Source organism: Gouania willdenowi, chromosome 21 (genome assembly GCF_900634775.1).
Source record: "Gouania willdenowi chromosome 21, fGouWil2.1, whole genome shotgun sequence".
Lineage (NCBI taxonomy): Eukaryota > Metazoa > Chordata > Actinopteri > Blenniiformes > Gobiesocidae > Gouania > Gouania willdenowi.
Genome location: NC_041064.1, coordinates 20093502 through 20114872, shown reverse-complemented (window position 1 = coordinate 20114872; position 21371 = coordinate 20093502). Strand labels below are relative to the sequence as shown.

Sequence of the window (21371 nt, the reverse complement as noted above, 5' to 3'; positions counted from 1 at the left end):
ACAGTTATGGTGTTTTCATAGCGGATGCTTATTTTGTGGTTCACACTGAAAGAGCGGAATATGGCCAGACTTGACCATCTCGCAGAGTGAAGTGATATCAAGGAGAATATTGGGAACAAACTAGAAATAAAATGTTTGACAAGAATGTGTTTGCAGTGATTCAGATTCAGACAAATGTATTGATCCCCGAAGAGCAATTCAGTTTACAGTCATACCCTGCCCTTTCCACTAAAATGACGAGACAAATGCAATATTCATGGTAACACATGGATAGAAGATTACAGTCACCTATCAGTACCACAGATCAGCAGCATCAAATACAATGGACCTACGTGGAAGATACAATAAAAGCAAAGATAGCAATAAAACACCTTAAAATTCCTATTTAGCCAAAACTAGACAGTCACCGTTACTTCTCAGCATTTAGCAGCATGATAGCGATGGTGGAGAGTAAAACAACCTTTTGAGCAGCAATTCCAACCTTTTACAAAATTTTTTTGGGCAACTTATCTTTGTTTTACAACAGTGTCAACAAAGCTGAGTGTTTACAGTGGAGATCAAAAAGGTTTGAGTGCCAACCTTTTACATCAGTGGTGCCCAACGAGTCGATCGCGGAGGCATTTTGTGTTGATTGTACTCGTGGCCCGCAAGACTTCATAAATGAATGAGAAGGGCACAGTCATGTTTACCAAAAATGAAACTTAACAATTCAGCTTCTGACATCAATTTCAGGGGGTGCTAGTGCAATAATTTGTTTATTTACAACCTCTAATAATAAGTAGAAGAAGACCCCTCAGCGGCCCAACCGGGTACAGCTTTATCGTCAGATAACCTACGTGTACATGTTAGTTCTATTAAAGAACAAAGCGAGCTACAAAATACTGGGGCTAAATGTGGTTTTTATTGTGGTTTCTTCCTCCGCACACTCACATGCTCGTTAACCCCATAATAAGTCATATAGTCTGTCATCATCACTCCGTTTCCTCCAGGTTATGTGTTTTCCTTTGTTAAATTCGGCTCTCCGTTAGTTTTCCTGACTTTACTTCTGCGTTAGATGAACAATAGCCTCTCAGAGAACTCACAAGATTTGGGTTAACGTTCTGATTTAGTGCAAAGATTCGATTCTTCTACCCGGGTCTTTATTAAGTGAGCAGCTTTTGTGGATTGATAAAATGTGCATATAATTCTGCTATAACAGAACTGCGAGATGATCTGAGTTAAACAAACTGCAGACCATCACAGTTACAGAGTTTTGGTTGTACCATAATGAAATGGAAATACAGTAATCCCTCGTTTATCGCGGGGGTTATGTTCTAAAATTAACCTGCAAAAGGAGAAATCCGCAAAGTAGTCAGCTTTGATTTTTTCAATTATTATACGTTTTATAGCTGTAACACCCCTCACCACACACAGTTCAAACCTTCGTAGATTTTAAAACATAAACCTGTTTTCAAACATACAGGACTTCAGAGTCTCACTGCTAGCGATCAGACATTGATGCCGAACGCATTCAGAGTCTTTGTTGACGATGACGTCGACATGGATTTTTACATCTTCAAATTATCTTCAATTTATTGATCTATGAGGCCTAAACTATGTCTAAAACTGACTAAAAAAATTATAATTCCAAGCAGCGTGAAAGTCAGAAACGTACCACTGCAGGGGAAGGGACGTGAATGCTTGCTACTGAACGTGGGCGAATGTGGTTGGCTAGATGGCAGAGCACCACGCCATCCATCAGAGACATGCCCAGGTCTTCTGGAAGGACAACCTTCAGTCGACTCTCGATACTCTGAGAGAAAAAGAAAGGTCAGGAGTAAGTGAAGTTTAAGGTTGAACTGACGATGATCCAGATCAAAAGTGTGTTGAGTGGAAACCAGTGTGATTATCACACAGATCATGAACAGTTAGCTTAACGCCTCTCACGTCTTTCAGATGCTCCATCAGCTCCAGTTCCTCTCGTAGCTGCTCCATCCTTCTTCTCATGGTGAACTGAGGATCCACCGTCTCCAGACTCTTGTGGCTTCGCAGGAACACTAGGAACACAACAAAACAGATTGATATTCAAATTAATGAGAGTAAACTACAACTGCTAACACAAAAACAATCACAATCAGTAAAAAGATATAAAAGCAGGAAGAAGGCAAATGCTTTGAGATCTGACCGACATCAGGAGCTTTAACTTTAATATCGCATTAGTGCACTGGTGCAGAAATTAATCTTTTGATCAAGTAAAAGAATATTTCGATTATGGTTGATGCTACTGCAGGCCAGGAACATCTCACTGAAGCTGCAGGCTTGAAGATCATATAACAGTCATCCAGAAAAATCAAAATGTAATCCCCATCCACTTTCACTTTAGTTTCCTCATGATAATTCTTTGTGCCTATGACATAAACATTGAAGGGCAAATAGTGTTCCCTCATTCACAGGTTAATATTAAAGAGATATTCTGTTTTTTATAGCCTGTCTTAAGACATAAACTAAACACTAATGACATTTTCATCAGAATTGGAGAAAAAATGCCCAGAAATGCCCAGAAATACTCATTTAACACTTGATTAAAAAATGTGAACCTTCATCAAGTCATTTTCCTCGCAGTGACTCGCTGAAACAGAAAAGCCCTTCTGATGTCTTACGCAACATTTACACATCTACACTAACAAGGGCTCATGCACTCAGTGCTGACGGCACTTTGAGCTCTGGCACGATCACAGGGTGTCGGTTAAAGACTTCATTAAAGCCTACGCAAAATAAACTGCCTGAAAGTGAAATATGTCAGAATTACATTTCAAACACTTAACCCCATAGTAGCTTGCTTCCCATTTGATGTAAAGGGCAAATACATAGAATCCTTTTTTTAAATATCCTTGACAGTTGATTCTAAAAGTTAATTTTGCATATCATTTGGAAATTAAGGTCCCAAAGTCTGGAGGAAGAGTGGAGAGGCTCAGAATCCATGTTGATTGAAGTCCAGTGTGATGATTTGAGCCGCCATGTCACGTGCTGGTGTCGGTCCACTATGTGTTCTGAAGTCAACGCATCCATTTACCAGGACATTTTAGAGCACTTCATGCTTCCTTCTGCTGACAAGCTTTATGGAGATGCCGATTTAATTTTACAGCAGGACTTGGTACCTGCCCACACTGCCAAAGGTACTAAAAGCTGGTTCAATGACCATGGTGTTACTGTGCTTTATTGGTCTGACCTGAACCCTATATAGAGAATCTATGGGGTATTGTCAAGAGGAAGGTGAGACACACTAGACGCAACAATCCAGATGACTATCAAAGCAACCTGGGCTTCCATTAGGCCTGAGCAGTGCCACAGGATGATCGCCTCCATGCTACGCCACATTAATGCATTCATTCATGCAAAAGGAGGCCCAAGTATTGAGTGCATAGAAATTAACATACTGTTTAGAAGCTTTACATTTTTGTTTAAAATAAGTAATATTATAATATTCAAATTTTCTGAGACACTAAATTTTGGGTTTTCATTCTCTGTAAGCCGTAATCATCAACATTTCAAAAAATAAAGGCTTGAAATATTTCACTTTGTGTCATGAGCCTATAACATATATGAGTTTGACCTTCTGAAATGAGTGACCAAAGATCTTAAACTTTTTCATGATATTTAAATTTTTTTAGATGTACCTTTAATATACACTTAATGATTTCCCCAGGATGCATCATTTCCCCTCTGTTTTGTTCCCCAGTCCAGGAACAGTAATGTCAGGTTAAAAGAATTTAACTACAGAGCAGGATTGAATTGGCTGTGAGAAATGCGACATGAGGATGTGTATCAAAATAGATCAATTCTGACTGCAGGAAATGTGAAAAATGAAAGCTTCATCACATAGTGAACTAAAATACACTCTGGTCCGACCTGAAACATTTACCTCATCACTGCCCTGCTTTCAACAAAATGACCTCCCTGACGAAGGCAGTCCTTCATTTGTAAATCATCAGATCCCGGTTGTTCCAGCAGTAAGAGAGAGACAAGCATGTCACGGAATACATTTTTTTAAAGTGCCTTTTGCTAACTAAATGGGCCAATAATATCACGTGAACACAAACAACCAATTAACCTAAATGTTTAATAAAAGAATGAGGAATCAGCGTTAAAGAAGCACAAACAATCTCCCATTACAGAGAACATCCGTCTCTCTCTCTAAGTCACTGCTAATTTAGTCACAAAGGTCACTAACCTTTCAGAACACAAAACCCACAAATACAAAATATATACAAACTTTAACACCCATAACATAAGGCCATTCATCCTCTAATGAATCAGCAGCAGAAAATGAAGATAAAATGCATGCTTGCCTTTTATTTGTCAAAACAGCCATGATAAACCTTGTACCCTCGCAACTTAACATATTTCACAGCCGAGGCCTGCCTTGTCTTTCATAAGCCAAGAGCAGCAGCTCATCTTGAGTCCATCCTGAGTCCTCCTCATGTCCCTTGGATAGTTCTCCTGTGACCCGTCTGTTGGAAGCAGGTTCTCCTGCATTAGCATCATTGCTACAGGTGATGCTACTCGCTATGCTAACTGCTGCTGCACTTTTCCGCGGTTTCCACAGAAACAACCTTGGACTTCTTTACCTCTAGCTTAGCTTCACTTATTGGCTTAAAAAAGCTCTTTAAATCCATCTGCCTTTTATAATTTTTTTGGCCATTTTCTACCATCTTCCAAGCTGACAGAGAAACAATATTTGCATAAAATCACACTTTAGATGTAGCGTGGGGGCGTGGCTTGACTTTCCTCTTGTTCTCACTGTGCTGCTTTGCCATTTCTTCAGCAACTCTGGCACTCTTCATAACTCATTTATGTGTTTAAAAATACTGTATATAAGGAATGACTGTGTGTTACATTATGGGTTTATTGAAGGCTTGGAGTATATTATACACAGCTTCTAACCTCCTTTGACCATATAAAGTGCAAATAAACCAAACAAATGTAGGTGGAGTAAAGATATTATTCTTCACAAGTGCTGAATTTGATTTACAGCAAAATGTTGCAACTCATCAGGCCACAAGTTCAATTTCCAGTCCCTCCATCAGTAAACCAACATCTCATTTTGTCGTATCCTTTTACACGCACACAAATTAGCACGAATAGTTTGGTTCACTTCACAAACATGAATCAGGGAAAATGCATATACCCAAAGACCCGACACATTCAAATGTGAGGTTAGGTTGTTAAGTTAGACTGCAAATAAAACCATTCAGTGATCCCCACATACATCATACACATCAGCACACTCAGTCACACATGCAGGATGGTGATTGGTTGCTAATCAGGGCAGCAGCAGTGATGGTGGGAGTGTGATGTCTCCAACCCTGAGGCTCAACCTATTACAGATCATTAGACACAACTGAATCACACTCACACATAAGACTTGTAGTGAAACACACATTCTTTCAGGGTAAAAGTACTTTTGCAAACACTAGCAAAAGAAGCCTGATAAAAACATTGTAATTTCATGAAAACATTGTTCAATAAGACAATTCAAACATAAAAATCCCGTTTGATGTATGTTTGGGCTAAACACTGTCTCTGCATTGACCATAGGTATGACTGTCTGCATTATTGTCAATCTAACATCCATCTGACCTCTGAATTCTGCAACTGCAGATATAGCTTTCCTCCAGAAGTATGGTCAATACATACAATACAATAGTCTATGCCAGTAAATTCAGTTTCTGCAACCTTTGTCACCGTCTTTGTACCATGAGAGATCAGAAATTAACTCCATCTGAATAAAAGTCAGCTGGGAAAAGGAAACAAATACCGGTAGATGGATGGAAGCTAATTTAATCACAGAAGAGTGAAATTGGCAACAGCAATGAAAACACTTGAAGATCTTCACCTACTTTCACCTTCAATTCGCCAAAAGAAAACAACTAAATAATATTAGGAGTCCCTTTTATGTGCACACAATGTTATAGCATTCAACAATACAAAGCCAAACAAACATAATACCATTATCGCAACATTTGAAAGCTGAAATGATCATTGTTGAGCATATGACAGGACTGTAGTCTACTAGCACATTGCCATCAGTGCTAATTATCAGCTCAATAAGAGAGAAGGCCATTAAATTACTGTCTTATCTGAGTCATAAAAAATTCCAGGTTGTTGTTGTAAAGCACCATATACGAGTGTCTGAAACAATAGATCAAACCAGGTAATAAAATTAAAACGTGGGATAATCTCATAAGATTATTGTGTAACAGACATTAAAGAGCCTTTCGAGGTTAGAAAGTGTAAATCCTTCTATTTTATATTTTTGCTTTGTTCTTTTGCATTTAGAAGATATTTTTTAGAGCGTATGAATACTTTCACAGCATAGGGATTCATGTCATGGAAGACTGTCACAGTCTTTTATTCTGACTAGAACAAATCAAAGTGACATTTTACTTCTCTGTGAGGACCTTGCAGAAAAAGCTTTCTTTAAAGCCTCACTAACACACACAACTATAATTAATTTTGTAGCAAAGTTCAATCTGATTCATCTAAAAAAGTCTGAATCTTCAATCTAGATGTAGAAATCACTCTCACACACGTCTGTGATTCATCAAAAATCTTGGTCTCCTTTTCAGTGGAAGTAGGATACTCCTTTAGGGACCATTATCTAACACTTAAAGTACAGGAACCAAAAATAGACTTACACACACAAACACACCCACAGTGTGTGCATAGGCAGACACAGCCCAGACGCAATCATAGTGCAGACAGTGCACACAAACTAGCAGTGCAATGAGCTTCCAAAATACAGGCTATAATGCCTCAAAAGTCCCTGTAGTGACTAAACCGGTTTTAAACAGGCTGCAGCAATTAAAATGACTAATATTTTTTTTATGAACCAAAACTACCCCCTGCCCCACCCCTAAAAAAAAAAAAATAGTTTAAAGGAGTTTAAAATGTGGTCATATTTTCAACGGTGCTAGAATGGCTTTGCTGAACCTTGTGCAAATAGAACATGGGTTTTTTTCCTTTTTTCTAAAATATTATATTGTATCTGATTGTTATTTTTATGCATTTAAAGAAGGTTACACTTCAACCTTATTTTTTGTCGCAATGAGGGGCCCTGATAATCTTTAATTCTTCAAAGGGAGGCGCAACGGAAAAACTTTTGGAACCACTGGACTGGAAAAATGGGAATTAATAATTAAGAATGTAAGTATTTGCTGTTATAGACAAAAACATTAAAAAAAAAAAAAAAAAACAAGTTCCTGTTTATTACTGCACTATAACAATGATAACAAAAGTATTATTTTCTAAACTTCAACTTCACTGTGTCATGCTTAATTCCATTGCACGTTTTGTAAACATCATTAATCCATGAGAATTTTTCAACATGATGTGACTGATATAGGAGTTAGACTTATAGATTTAGGCTTAGGAGTTAGCTTAGCTGAATTATTTACTTTTTATTTAGTCTAGTCAAACACCTGATTACAGTTATTAATAATTATAATAATACATTTTATTTGAAGATCAGTGCCTTTCAGGTCACCCAAGGTCACCTTACAGTGCCTAATAACAGTACATAGTATAAAACTACAATAAAAGTGAAGTTAAAACAGTATAAAAACAACAGTAAAAGTGAAACTAAAACACAGAGAAAGGGCAGGTGGGGGTCAGGTGGGAAATGCTATTGTGAATAATTGGGTTTTGAGTCCAACTTTAAATTGTGAGAATGAGTCCATGTTCCTGAGATCCAGAGGTAGTGAGTTCCAGAGGTGCTCTGCTCCCCATGGTGAATAGAGGAAGAGGATCTGAGGGAACAAGATGAGTGTGGACGTGGATGAGATCAGTCAGGTAAGGGGGGGCAATGTCGTGAATGCCCTAAAACTTAGCAGAAGGATCTTGAAGTGGATGCAAAATTGAATGGGGAGCCAGTGGAGCTGGTGGAGAACAGGATTGATGTGGGAGATAGAGGGGGTTTTGGTGCTGATGCAGGCAGCTGAGTTCTGGACTAACCGGAGTTCATGGAGGGATTTACTGGGGAGACCAAAGAGAAGGGAATAGTAGTAGTCAAGCCAGGAAGTGACAAAACTGTGGACAAGGATAGCAGTCGTGTGATGGGTGAGGGAGGGGCGGAGGCGATTGATATTACTGAGGTGGAAATATGCAGACAGGGTGATATCATTGATGAAGGATTTTAAGAGGATTTTAAGAGTGCTGTTGAGGATGACACCCAGACTCTTGACTTGTGGGGAGGGGGAGATGAAGGAGGAGTTGATTTGGATTGAGAAACTATTGGATTTGGAGAGTGTTGAGTTAGTTTTGTTGTGCACACAGAAGGTTTGGTTTGTAGCCATTCATCAATGTTTCCCTTTTGTGCAAAGTTATTTGATCAATTCCACGATCTCTACACACACATTGAGTTTAACTTTTTGTATCTGCTAGTCTACAGCCAACGCGCATACCCACGCACGCACACGCACACACAGAAACAGCTGGAGATTAAAGCTGTGTGTGGTAAAGCTCTTCTTTGATCAGAGTCCACTACTACAGTATCACCACATGCACACTAGCACAGAGGCTAATCTAAAACAGCAGAACATCTGGGCTGATGCAAGCCCTTTTTCACTTTTAAACCTCACTCCTGGTATGAACTAAACACATACATACTCACACACACAACAGAGGTGTTAGTAAATTCCTAATCTGGTTCAACTATCCAGTTGTTTTTCATACTTTTTTGATCTCTTTATTTTCAGGCACCAGCAGCAGTTTATTCTGGTAGGTTAGTCATTCCTTTGTCCGAACTCTAGTTTCAGACAGTTTGTAATTGTGTGAGGCTGTAGCTTTTCAATGTGTTTTGCTGACCGCAACCACAATTGGGGGGGAGACACTTTTTACATTTCTATTGTTTCACTCTACTGTTTCAATGTGGAATTCTTCTAAAATTTAAAAATATAGTACAAAAAAAACCCTTATGAATGTTGCAATGCATTTAGTGATATAAACACTTAAAAAAACCTAAAATGCACAAACTATGACCCATATTTATGGTCTGGTTTTCCCATATTAATATGACAAAGCAGATGGCAGAATCACACAAGACAGACTTTGCTCTGTCAGACTACAGTGCATACACAGCATTGCAGAAGTACAAACAGGCATCACACACAAATAATTAGGTACTAACAAGAAGACAGTCATCCACATCCCCCACCAGATTGATTGTCATTATAACTCAATCTTTTCCTAAATGTGCTAAATCTAAGAACTTAGATGTATACATAAGAAAAAATTATCCCATCAGAATATAAAATTACTAACTATCTTAAACGGTTTCTCAGAAAAGCTGTCCCCTTTGAAGATACCTCGAACAGAGTAAAAAAAAACAGCACAGGGGCAATAACTCTGGAAAAAATCTTTGTGCACTGCTCATTTTTTAACTTCATCAAGGTATTGATAACCTGAAGCCACACACTGAATGTGGTTATTCTATCTTAAACAGTTTCTGAGAAAAGCTGTCCCATTTAACTTGGACGGACGGAGCTCAAACCAATATCGCCCTTCCACATTTTGTGGTGGGGGATAATAACAAAAGCCAACACACTTAAAATCTGTATTTTATACAGCTATTAAATAAATAAAATAACTCAATAACATTAAATGAATTCTATAAATACAAAAAGAAAACATTAGTATGGTCAAACTACTCATGGATCAAACCCAGCATATGTTCCCTATTGGTGGATGATCAACTTGGTTTAATCATTGGCTAATGACGGATCAGCCAAAGAAACCAAGATAAAACCATATCCTTTCATAGTGTAGGTCCAAGTAAAGCATTAACCTTGGATTCAATTCTTAATTTTGTTTTGCTCTGCAGAGAAAATAAAGCTTGTGGGAAAAGGGTTGGAAAGAGTTTCCTTGAAGACGCAGGTTAGCGGAAAGAAAGCGGGACCTACCACGGCTGTGCATGCCTCCATCGTCATGTCTACGAGATGTATCTCTATGGAAAGGCGAGGCCTGTAGGAGGAGCAAGGGGTCGAGACAGGAAAGAGGGGGCGAGCAGGGCAGCGATGGGGGGGCTGCAACCCAGAAGTTTGTGGAAATAGGCAGGAGTGATAACGGTGCCATGTGTAGTGCAGGAAAGTGGTGGTGGTGGTGGGGAGTGCGATCACCAAGGGAAACACGTGAACCAAGCGCAGCAAGCCACAGTACCATGAACACCCACCCACCACAGAAAATGGAAGGCCCATCAAAAAGGAAAAAGGCACAGAAATTAGTTTTAGGAGGGAATCAATGACCAAGACATTGATTCGTGAATTCAGGCAGTTCAAATTGTGCACAAGTTTATCAATAATCATTAAGACGACATGCGGGAAAAATTAAAGAGATGAAAAAAAGTAAACAAACCAAACAGAAAAGTAAAGCAGAAAAAAAGAACACAAAATGAAGGAATACAATGAGATGGCACAAAAACAAAGGATTAGCATTTTTTTTCATTGCAGGTGACTTCTACATGCTGTTAGCATCATGTGAGCTACATTGGTAGTTAGCAATCACTGACACTGGAACAAGCTCAAAAACAACAAAAACACAGCTGGAGGCTAAGCCTGGGAGACATGGCACTGATATTTGCTATGAATGCACATTAAAAGCACAAATGAAGCGACTCTGACTACATCGGTACTGACGATTAATTTGATTTCATTCAAGTCATTCAGGCTGTAAAAAACTAGCAGCATGTACACGAATGGGAATTGATTACTGGAACTTTTGGACTTTTCAGGTATATGTAAATGCACCACAGTGGACTGTCTGTCATTACTTGTGACCCATCAGTAAAAATCTTTCTAACACTAATGTGTTTAGATTTCACCTAATGCTACAACAGTGTTTTTTAAGGAACTAAAAGGCTTTTAATTAAATCTGTTATAGCACGACAGCGCTGTAACACTTTAATGGCACAGTGTGTGCATGTGTGGGAGTGCATTACTACAAGGGGAGCAATTGATGTCGGTAAAAGCTCTAGGAAAACAGACGATTGCACACCTTGGAAAAAAAGGCCCCTAACTTTCCATATCATTTTCCTGAGGGAACAGGTACAAATATATATTTATATATAGATTTAAAGACAATAAAAAACTATTTAGTACGTAATTTCATGACCTTTTGTTGCACTCCTACATTTCTTCTGCTGTCGAGGGAACTTTAACAAAATGTAACAATTGTGATTTATTTTAAAAGCTCTTTAGTCTTCATGCCAAGAACTCTTATTAATACTATTTCTTCATAATGTGAACAAAGCCTAATTTGAGAAAACATTTCCAATGATAAACATTTAACTTAGTATGTTACATGTTAACTAGGCTAGACTGTGCACGAAACTGCCATAGGCACAAAATACTTTATGTGAAACAAAGTTACAAATAAAGATCTGAATTTTGTTATGTTTATATGTTTAGTTTTGTAATTTTGTTTGGCAGATGACAATGCTAATGCAAAAATCAATCTATATACAATTTAAAATAAAAGAAGCCAATATAAGTCTTACAAATGTAAGGATTATACCTATATTAGTTTAGTTTGTTTTTGGAATTTTGCTAAATTTGTACTAAATTTGGGTTAATTTCAATTCATTCCTTTTTTTATTTTGACCTTTCCAGAACCTTTCATTTATTTGTAAAGTAAAGCAAATGTAATTATCTCAATATCAGACTGCAAATAATTCAGTTTGACTCACCTGAACGAGGTTTTAGTCCGAATGGTGGGCTGCAGAAAGCAGGAGGTCCGCTGACTGGAGATCTGTTATTCTGCTACAGTGATGGAAAGAGAAAATACAAAACTAATAAATAAGGCAGCACATCTTCTGACACAAGTCGTGAATAACCAACTGGGGTAAACACAGAAACACACTCTCTACTTTAATTAAGACCCTGAATATATAGATACAGTATCATCAAAAGACATTGAGTTCTTGCAAATGTCCAAGAAACAATAGGACTAAAGGCTGAAAATGAAAACAGCCTTTGTACTTAGCATCCTACGTGGAATGGAAAAATGAACTCACGTTTTTAATAACGAAGCCTAGTCACATGTTTAAGAGATGAAAATCAACAATGCTAAGTGTGATTGTTCATCTCTAACATTGTCACACAGCAAACAGACACACAAGCAGTAAAACCCACAATTAGCGTGAAGCACGACTGAGGACGGCTAACTTGCGGGACGAGCCCAGACTAGGCAAAGCCTTAAACCACCAAGCTAATGCTAGCTTTACCTTGACTGACATATGCCATTCATACTCCTGGCATGCAAGTTGGGCCTGAAACTTGGCCTTCTTTAGAATCATCTGTCGCTTCTTCTGGAACTCAAAGGCTCCCTCCTCCATGTGCTGCTACAGGATGCATTAAATATTCAGTGTTCACTATAAATAATATTCTTAGGCTTTACATTAAACTTAAGTTTTAACTTCTGGTGTTAGGTCCCAAAATGATCTCAAAATCAAACAATATTCCTTAATTGTAAGTGTAGTCCTTCTAAAACCATTTAGCTTCATCAGCTTACAAAGCATTAGCTCAGACGGGTTAAGAGGGTCACAGCCCTTATTTCAGTAAATCGCCTTCAATCAAGTAAAGAATAAAATGTTAGCTTTTATTTAGTGTATTTATTATGCATCACACCTTTCCCATAATTGTGTTGAGGAATGACAAAATGTCTAAAACATGCAATAGTATGTAGATTATATTATAAATAATTATTTATTGAAGTGATTATTACCATATATTGCTCAATTAGGTAAACTAGAAAGAAAACAAATCATCTGTGTCCCAGTACTTTAGCTATCTCTTAAAAAAACATCACATATTGTGATGACAGTTTGTTACCTTTGGGGTAATGGCTCCATCATCACTATCTTGTCCACTAAGAAAGAAATGAAACAAACAACAGGATTAAGACTGATGCATTCATTGACCTACATCAGGCATTACAATGTGTTAGCTCATCTACTAGTGGAAAAGCTGTGTTGCGATTGGTTGTAATATTTTCTGTAATGTTGCTTCCACAAAAATGACAATGTTGTATCTTGTGAAATGTGGCAACATGCTAAAATAAACCCTGTCACAACAAAAACAATTATTATTCTGGCTTACTATTTGTTTGAACAGCATTGAATTATGGGTAATAACCATGTAAGCATGGAAAACGTATAGTTTCAAATGTCTGACGTGTGTTGTGTAGTCTTACTTGATTGACTGATCCACTGTGACCATCTCCACTGGGTAAAGCTGCACGTCAGACAGTTCATTGTGATCCACGTTCACCCTGAAGGACAAACCAACACTTTCACATTCAGAATTTGAACAACTGAACTAGGACTTGTGTTCATTAGAGACAAAATGTTTCAGGTATGTTTAAAGGGTTCTAGCTGATAAAGTAATTTTACATGAGTTTTTCAAAATAAATATTTTAACAATCAAAAAGCAAAAACTGGTAGATCTCAACTTAAGTTGGCACTGATTTATTTATTTAATTATGGCTCTTGATATATGGTGTCATATGGCTCCTGCAGTATTTGCTCGCCTGCTGGGATCCTGCAGTAGCTCCACAGCCTCTTTCAGCTGGTTGATCATGTCAATGTGGTTTTCTGTGCCCTTTGCTCCTTTTGCACTGCATACATAAAGAGAAAAGACTAATGTCAGATCACATATTATTATTTTCAACTACCCGACCTCGCGCAGGTTCTCCTCTTACTAGCCTAGACCAAAGTAGGGATTTAAAGACCTTTAAATGGGATAGAATCTTTCATCACGTGGTGCCTTCATGGACTTATTTATCCAGAATTTCCCACTGATGCTTGATTAGATCGAAATCTGGAGAATTTATTTCTCAAGTAAGAATCAGAAAGATTATTTCAAATGCAAAGAAGAAGTATATCTGATCCACTTATCATTTCCACAAATCTTCAAATTATTTTTGTACCACTCAAAAGAAGGATCACTTTAGGTATAAAGCATGTTAAAGAGCATTAAAGGATCAAAGGCACAGTGTTAAACAAATGTCTATACAGATAATGCTTTAAATGTGTATATAAATATAAAACTAGTGCCATTGTCCAATCTAAGTGCTCAAAGAGCTGGACATAAACACTGATAGATGTGATGAGAAATATTTTTCAGAATCTTATTTACGGAAAAGCAGAAACTTTCAGTTAAAAATGTTCACAAACATGTAAAAACAATTAAAAAATGCAGAGAAATGATCACGTTGACATGTGACCCCTTACATTGGTTCTGTTGGCCAGTGCGAGTCCTCGTCTATCCTGAGGGGCTCGTCAAAGTCAGCTGCTGTACGACCCTGAAAACACACACGCTAATGAGCATCAGCACCCAGCTGCAGCAGTCACATGACCCACAATCCCACCAGTCATTGGAGAAAAGTCAGAGATGTTACTGCTGTCCCCATGACCAAAAAAAACTGTAACTAATTGTCCTCTGTCTTTTCTTTTCTATCCTTTATTACCAACATATCTCACATCCCAGTTTAATATTTTACTTTGCTCTTCAAAATTCTCAATTTTTTGTGATTAAAATATGTAGATTATTTTCATATATCTGTCAGTATCTGTTATTTTCTGTCTGTCAGTATGCCCAGCTGTGGCTACAATAGTAGCTTATGACCACCAATAATGCACATCAATATACAATGTAAAGCGCTTTGAGTGTCTATAAAAAAGCACTATATAAAATCCAATGCATTATTAATTATTATTATTATTATATAATAAACTGCATGCCCTAAATAAATACCAACTAAATACACCTGAAATAAAGAATACATCATTTGGAAAAAAGTGACATATTTTTGAACAATACACAAATGAAAATAGTCAAAGAAACTTGACAAATCTATCTTAAATTTCAGTATATCTTGAAAATTAAAACAGTGATGGCATCAGGCAGCCTGGGGTCCAAATGTTTCAAAATTCAAGTTAAAAACACACCAAAAATAGACAAAATTACTAACAAGATTTAAAAAAAAAAAGAAAATCACAAAAAAACCCAAATAAGAATACCGAAACAAGACCTAATATCTACAAAACCTTTTGCATTCTCTTGTGTTTATGCTCAGACAGGTCATTATTCTAAATGCTCAGATTAATTTTGATAATTTGGCCCCCAGATAAAAAACAAAATCCCTTTTTTGTGGCCAACACTGTGATAAAAGTTGCTCATCTTTATATTAGAATATCAGCTCAGAATAAGCTGTTTAGTCCCATGAAACAATGCACAAACACAATATAAACACTAATACTTAACTGTTTGTAATAATTTGGATTGGACAGGAGCACTAAGTCCTCATACATAACACAATGCAAACACTGCATTTAACCCAGATTAAACAAGGAGACATGATTAGCTACAAAATTCACTACAGTAATGCACCACTTTATAACTGTGCTGATTCTGCACTCTATGCAGCTTCAAATAAACAATTCTAGGACTTTGCTTTATATAATTTAGCTGTGGCTTTTGTTGGACAATGAGGGGGGAATTTGTGATTGGATGATACATTTTAAGGACAATGAGTTGTCAAAAAAGTCCTACAAACTAAAACAGAAAAAAACTAAATATTTTGCTGACATCTGACATGGAAGGTTGATAGACATAAAATATTTAATATTTTTTAATAAACATCAATTTTAGGTGATCAAACGACCAATCACTCAATGAGGTTGTAAAAAGAAGATTTGTCTTTAAAAGTAGCTTCAGCATGAAGAAGAAATTGAAACTCAAGAACAACATATTGAGGTGCAAACAGGTTTCAGTATGAAACCATATAAAAACTTGTCCTCAGACTTTCAACAGGCTCAGCAGCTCTTTGTTTTGTCTCAAGTCCTTATTTGGTCAAAGCTGCAGCGACACACAAACCCAGAGTGATGCAGCAGGGCTGCCTTTCTGCACCATGACACCAACGCAACTCACATTTCCCTTATGTTGGTCATAAGAAACCTCTCTGTTTCTGGGCATATTTTGAAACACAGCACTGAGTGAAACCCAAAGGAACCATTCAAATGCCTGAAAGTGAATTACACTAGTAAAAACACACATGTTGTCACATGTTTATTAATGCTAAATAACACAAATGTTACTGTGGACCAACTAGACTCTCTGAACATCCAGTAACAATCAGTGTGACTAATGCTGGATTAAACTCTCACACCAGCATAACTTTAGTCTAAGGGTGGCATTATTCATAGTGAACATCAATCTTTGATGATCACCGATTCAAACACTCGGAGGAGGAGAGGAGACGCCTTGCCTTGATGTAGTTGATGAAGCGAGTGCTAAGAGCAGAGTCTCTGTAGCTCAACTGGTCCCTTAGGGCTTCCGTAGGACTTTCCTCAATCAGTCGAACTGAGTCGGAGTTTGGATCGGCTGGAAAACAAACAAACAAAAAAACTTTCCCAGTAATTATCCTGAACTCACATTATGGAAACTGATCTTTAACGAGATCTTTTCATATACGGCAAATATAAGGAGACATTACCAACAAAATGATTGACTGCTGACTTTGCAAGAACGTTTGATAAAATTGATATTTCAAATACTGCACAATCCAAGGCTAGCTCATATTATTCTTATGTGTAAGTTTATGTTTTACATTCAGTAAAAAAAGACCATTCACATCTCACCAATTTAGCTACATTCTTCAAATTATTCTTTTTTATTCCTGACCAACATATTTCCCAAAAATATAGAGAATGATCTGATGGGAAAGAGAGAATGGTTGTGTTGAGTCTGGTCAGCTGAGTAAACATCAAGGCTAGTGTGTGAGGGAACCACAGGTCAGGACTGGTCCTGTCAGAGTATGAAGTCTAAACCAGGGGTTCACCATTGTGGAACATGAGTTAAATTCAAGAAGAGCACTTAGAATTTAGACACAAGTTCAAATATTGCACGAGTTGATTTCAAACATCACTAAGTGTTAGCAGGGTTGTGCACCTAAGTCAGTCAATCAATCATTCAATGAGGTATTGAACCATTAAATTACATTAATTTAATTTAATGGTTCTCACTCTATGTCATTATGCGGTGAAACGGTTTGGAAGGTTTACAGGTTAAAAAAAGACCCTAGTTTTTAGAGCTGCCAACTTTAGTCATTTAGTCGACTAATTGGCCGATGCCGTCGTGGTCGCCCAAAATTTTCATTGGTCGGCCAGCAATGGTATCAGTTTAAATACCATTAAAAAAAAAATAAAAAATGCAATGCACTTATATAGGAGAAAAGGATTAAATATCAATAAAATGAAGCTCTGTGTGAGTACTGGCTGCAAAAAAAAAAAAAGTGTTTTTTTTTTTTTGGGTTGACTAATCACTACATTTGCCATAGTCTTAATCTACCAACCATTTCCTTGGTTGGCTACAGCCCTACTAGTTTTACCAGTAAACCTTCAAAACTATTTAACCGCATTATTACCTTCAAATATGAACCATTAAATTAACTTATTAGCAGTAAAATTCCTTAAGCAAATATGCTAATTAGGAAGTAGGTTTATCGATGTAAATGACAACAAATGCAAGGAAGCTGTAAATTATTTTTTTTTTAGTTTAAAACCAGGCTTAAGTTATTCATCACATTCATATCTTAACATTATGTATTTCATTAATACACACATTATAATTACATATACAGTACAAATGCATACCAGTATGTATAGAACACCAATCTGTTCCTTCTGTGTGTTCAATCATTATTGTTAGCAATTTATAACTATCGATTTAAATGCGGCTCTCAGTTAGCTTATTGTTTGATGGGCGGGGCTACAGTGGCTTTATTGTTACATGCTGAAGGTTGCTGTATAACCAAGATTAAAATAAAAGTAATGGAACAAATGATCAAAGACCTAGACTGATCAAGGCTCACAAAGGTGAGAATTTGGAGTTTAATCATCATGGTCGACAACCTCGAACCAAAAAAAAAAACAACTTGACTCTCCATCAGCTCTAACCTCATTAGTTCTGAAAGAAGTCTATTTAAACCATGTGTCATGGGATCTCCTGCTGTTCTCTATGGGAAACCACTGACAGAAATAAAGCAATCAAAGTACATAGTTCTCCACAGAAAGATACAGTACCCTGTAGAACATCAGGTTCAAGTGATGAACTGTAGAGAGGTGAGCTAACAGTGTTAATCACCAGAACATCCATCAGCATCGATACAACTATCAAATGTCTGTGGTGTGTGTGTGTATACTTGTCAAGGAGCTGATGTGTTCACTAGAGTCGTCCTTGCTGACGCCCTCCTCCTCCGTGATGTGGCTCATCGGCGCGTTGAGGCTCAGACTGTCTTCATCCGACGGCTTCAACAAAACAAAAACGATAAACAGACACTTGTCAAAACAGATTAAACATCAGCATATTGAATCACTGGAGTGGGAATATCTTATTCACTGTGAAGACTGCAAGCTGATTTTTATGTCAAGTTTACCCAAAGAACTTGTAACAACATCTCATTGAAGTAAAAGTCACTCACTGCAGCATTAAAAGGGTGGAATTACATTAGCAGTAGAAATTAAGTTTACACATAAAAACAACTTAAGAGACAATCCTACAGCTTAAACATTTAAAGCCATGGTAAACATACATTATACCTTAGATCTTGCTAATCTATACCTAATGATGTGATGTGAAAAACTATAAAAAGTTATACATTACTGGAAGAGAAAAATCAAGGAAAAGTGCCAATTCCAGAAAACGGCATAAACATTTATATATATATACACATATACAGTATATTTATGCATTTGTTGACTTTAAACAAGGTCAATTGTATTCTCATGAAAAGGAATTGTCTGATATTTTAGATGTTATCTCAAACAACCTGTACCACTGGCATTTAAGAGTGAAACAGCTTGTGGTTATTGTATATTATTGAGGATAATAATTTGTGTAAAAAAAAAAAAAAAAAAAGACAACACCATCACTTTTTTAAGGTTATAATAAATATAAATGTGAGTAATACACTGAGTTGATTCTAACCTAGAACAAAAAGACATACAACAAATTTAAATTTGGATATAAATTTAAGAGAACAGCACAGACATATGAGATGAACAGGTTGGGATCAGACGTCATTTATGCAGACACTGTCACCAAGCAATTATGAGGACAGTCATGCAAACAAAAAAGAAATACATTAAATACATACAATCATCACACAGATAACACAAAGACACAGTCAGTACCTCAGTAGCAGAAAGCCTCTTGTCCCCATTGTCACTGCCAACTCCTGAGTCGCTGTCCTGCTTCCTTTGCTGCTCCAACTCTTCCACACTGCACACACGCACGCACACACACAAATTAAGAGATTGTGTGTAAGAACGAGAGCCACAGGGATTGAGGTGGACTAGTTCTCCTCCATCTCATCTTGTGTTCTAATGGTGCCTTCAGGTCACTCTAACTCCTGCTCAGAACAAGGTTTTAACTGTTAGCATGAATGACTGATGTTGTGGTAATCAGTTCAGACGTCCTACTACCTGGCTTTGTTCGCAGGGTCAAAATATATCTTTATTTAATTATTGATTCTTTATTCTTGAGGCTATCACAGCCTGCCTGCTCAAAATTAATAAAATAGAGCTGTAGATCTCCCAAACCAGACTGGAGCTGATGAACTGGGTTGGGTTCTACCTATTTTACACAAGCTTGGGCATGGCACTGCCCAGTAAATGCGGGGTCAGGTGATGCGTTTCGATTAGCGTGAAAAAGATGCAGAAATGCTGAGGAGGAGAATAGAAGGCTGGTGTCTGGCAAATGAATAATTGATGTTAAAAGGACTCATTGTTGACAAGGCTAAAGAGCTGTGTGCATCCACAGACAGGCTGTAAAGAGTGTGAGCTTTGAAAAATTGACTTAATTCAGGTTCGAATGGGTTCGGGCCAAATTCTGTCAGGCTCTGGCCTTGCTGGGTCTAACTATTAAAGCCTGATTACAATTCAAAAACACACTGTACATAAGACTGTTACAATCCCCAACCCCAACCCCCAAGCACAGGGATATATTGTGATAAAAGTGGATCAAAATATGACAGAAAAGGTAAGGAAAAGTGATTATGTGGGAGCGAACCAGTGAACTTATACTTTTTTTAAGAGCGCTACAAAAAAAACTAAACTAGAATCAGATTTGCCAGCGGTACTATAAATATCTGTGTAATATCTGGTTAAAGTCTCTGCATTTAAGATTTAAACACAAGAGAAACATGCTCAGAAATGATGAAAATAAAACTTTCTATTTTTGCCCAGTCCCAAAAATGATAAAATGCCATAAAAATAAATGGCTACACATTGGCAGAATAAACATTATGGTGTTCTATAAATGAACACCCAAAGTTGTTTTATTTTGGTGGTAGACGCAATGAGAAAGTCTCTTCCTCTACAGGCAGAGCCGTGCTATATTTTACACAGCGTTTCACTCTCATCTGTTTTCTTTTAGGGTCGCTGTGTTAATGGAGCTTTAAAAATAGCATCACTCGACTCTCAGCCTCCTTTGCAGTGAGAACAAAAACAACTTACAGTTACATCTATTATTCATTCCACAGAGCCCTGGTGTGCTTTTATTCTTTATTATTGTGTTTTAATAAACAATCTCAATTAGATTTGCTGTAATTCTTCCTCTTCTCACACTTGTTTCCTTGTGACTATAGCTAAGATAAGCTATGACAACAGCATGGGTTATCCTCTACATTTGACTGAGAATCAAGAATTTACTGAACTATACACTTTTCCCACTTAGATTCAAGTTTCTTCAACTTCTTTATGTTTTAAGTGTGTCATATTGCCTGTACTCCAAAATAGGAGAGAATGGGTATTCCACTGAGGCCAGATGTGCCATAAAAGCTGACTTCTTTAAAGGACAAGCATGTATTCAAGATAGAAAAAGACAAGAACTTTGTGTTAGGCTGCAGACATTTTAGGATGTACATTAGTAAACATTCACATATTATTTAATATTAGTACATATTTTATTTGAAGCCTTTAACACTAAATTACTTTATTAAGAAAATACACAAATATAATCAAAGAAATAGACATTTCCTGTCTAGTTTTTGCACTTTTTTTGTTCTTTTAGTTTTTATTAGTTTACTTGATTTCCTCTTACCTTTGGGAGTATTGCACACCCTGCCTTCTCTTATTACCAAAACTAAAACGTTTTTATCCTGTTCCACATTTAAGCTCATACATTTCCTTCCTCCTTGCATTGCTCTGTTTCACTTGTCAGTTAAACTTTTATTTTCATTCCTCGGGTTCTTTCCGGATGATTTTCTCCGTTTTGTTTCCTTTCCCCATCGTAGATCATGTCTCGGTTTCATCCATCACTCACTTATATTCTCTCATT

The 21371-nt window shown here is 37.1% G+C and overlaps 1 protein-coding gene across 6 annotated transcripts in view; it reads right to left on the bottom strand.

Moving 5' to 3' along the window:
• Positions 1–21371, bottom strand: part of lrch1 (leucine-rich repeats and calponin homology (CH) domain containing 1) — a 75324-nt gene that overhangs the window by 7182 nt on the left and 46771 nt on the right. For 2 of the 6 annotated variants that reach the window (XM_028436368.1, XM_028436364.1), the window contains exons 7-18: positions 19226–19313; positions 18235–18340; positions 16300–16415; positions 14264–14334; positions 13561–13647; positions 13225–13302; positions 12864–12900; positions 12257–12373; positions 11720–11792; positions 9939–10061; positions 1927–2036; positions 1655–1792 (exon numbers count right to left, since the gene is read on the bottom strand). In XM_028436368.1, coding sequence (XP_028292169.1) covers positions 1655–1792; positions 1927–2036; positions 9939–10061; positions 11720–11792; positions 12257–12373; positions 12864–12900; positions 13225–13302; positions 13561–13647; positions 14264–14334; positions 16300–16415; positions 18235–18340; positions 19226–19313 — 1144 coding nt within the window. The remainder of the gene's footprint in view (positions 1–1654; positions 1793–1926; positions 2037–9938; positions 10062–11719; positions 11793–12256; positions 12374–12863; positions 12901–13224; positions 13303–13560; positions 13648–14263; positions 14335–16299; positions 16416–18234; positions 18341–19225; positions 19314–21371) is intronic. The other 4 variants (XM_028436370.1, XM_028436367.1, XM_028436366.1 and 1 more) reach the window with 3 other exon arrangements.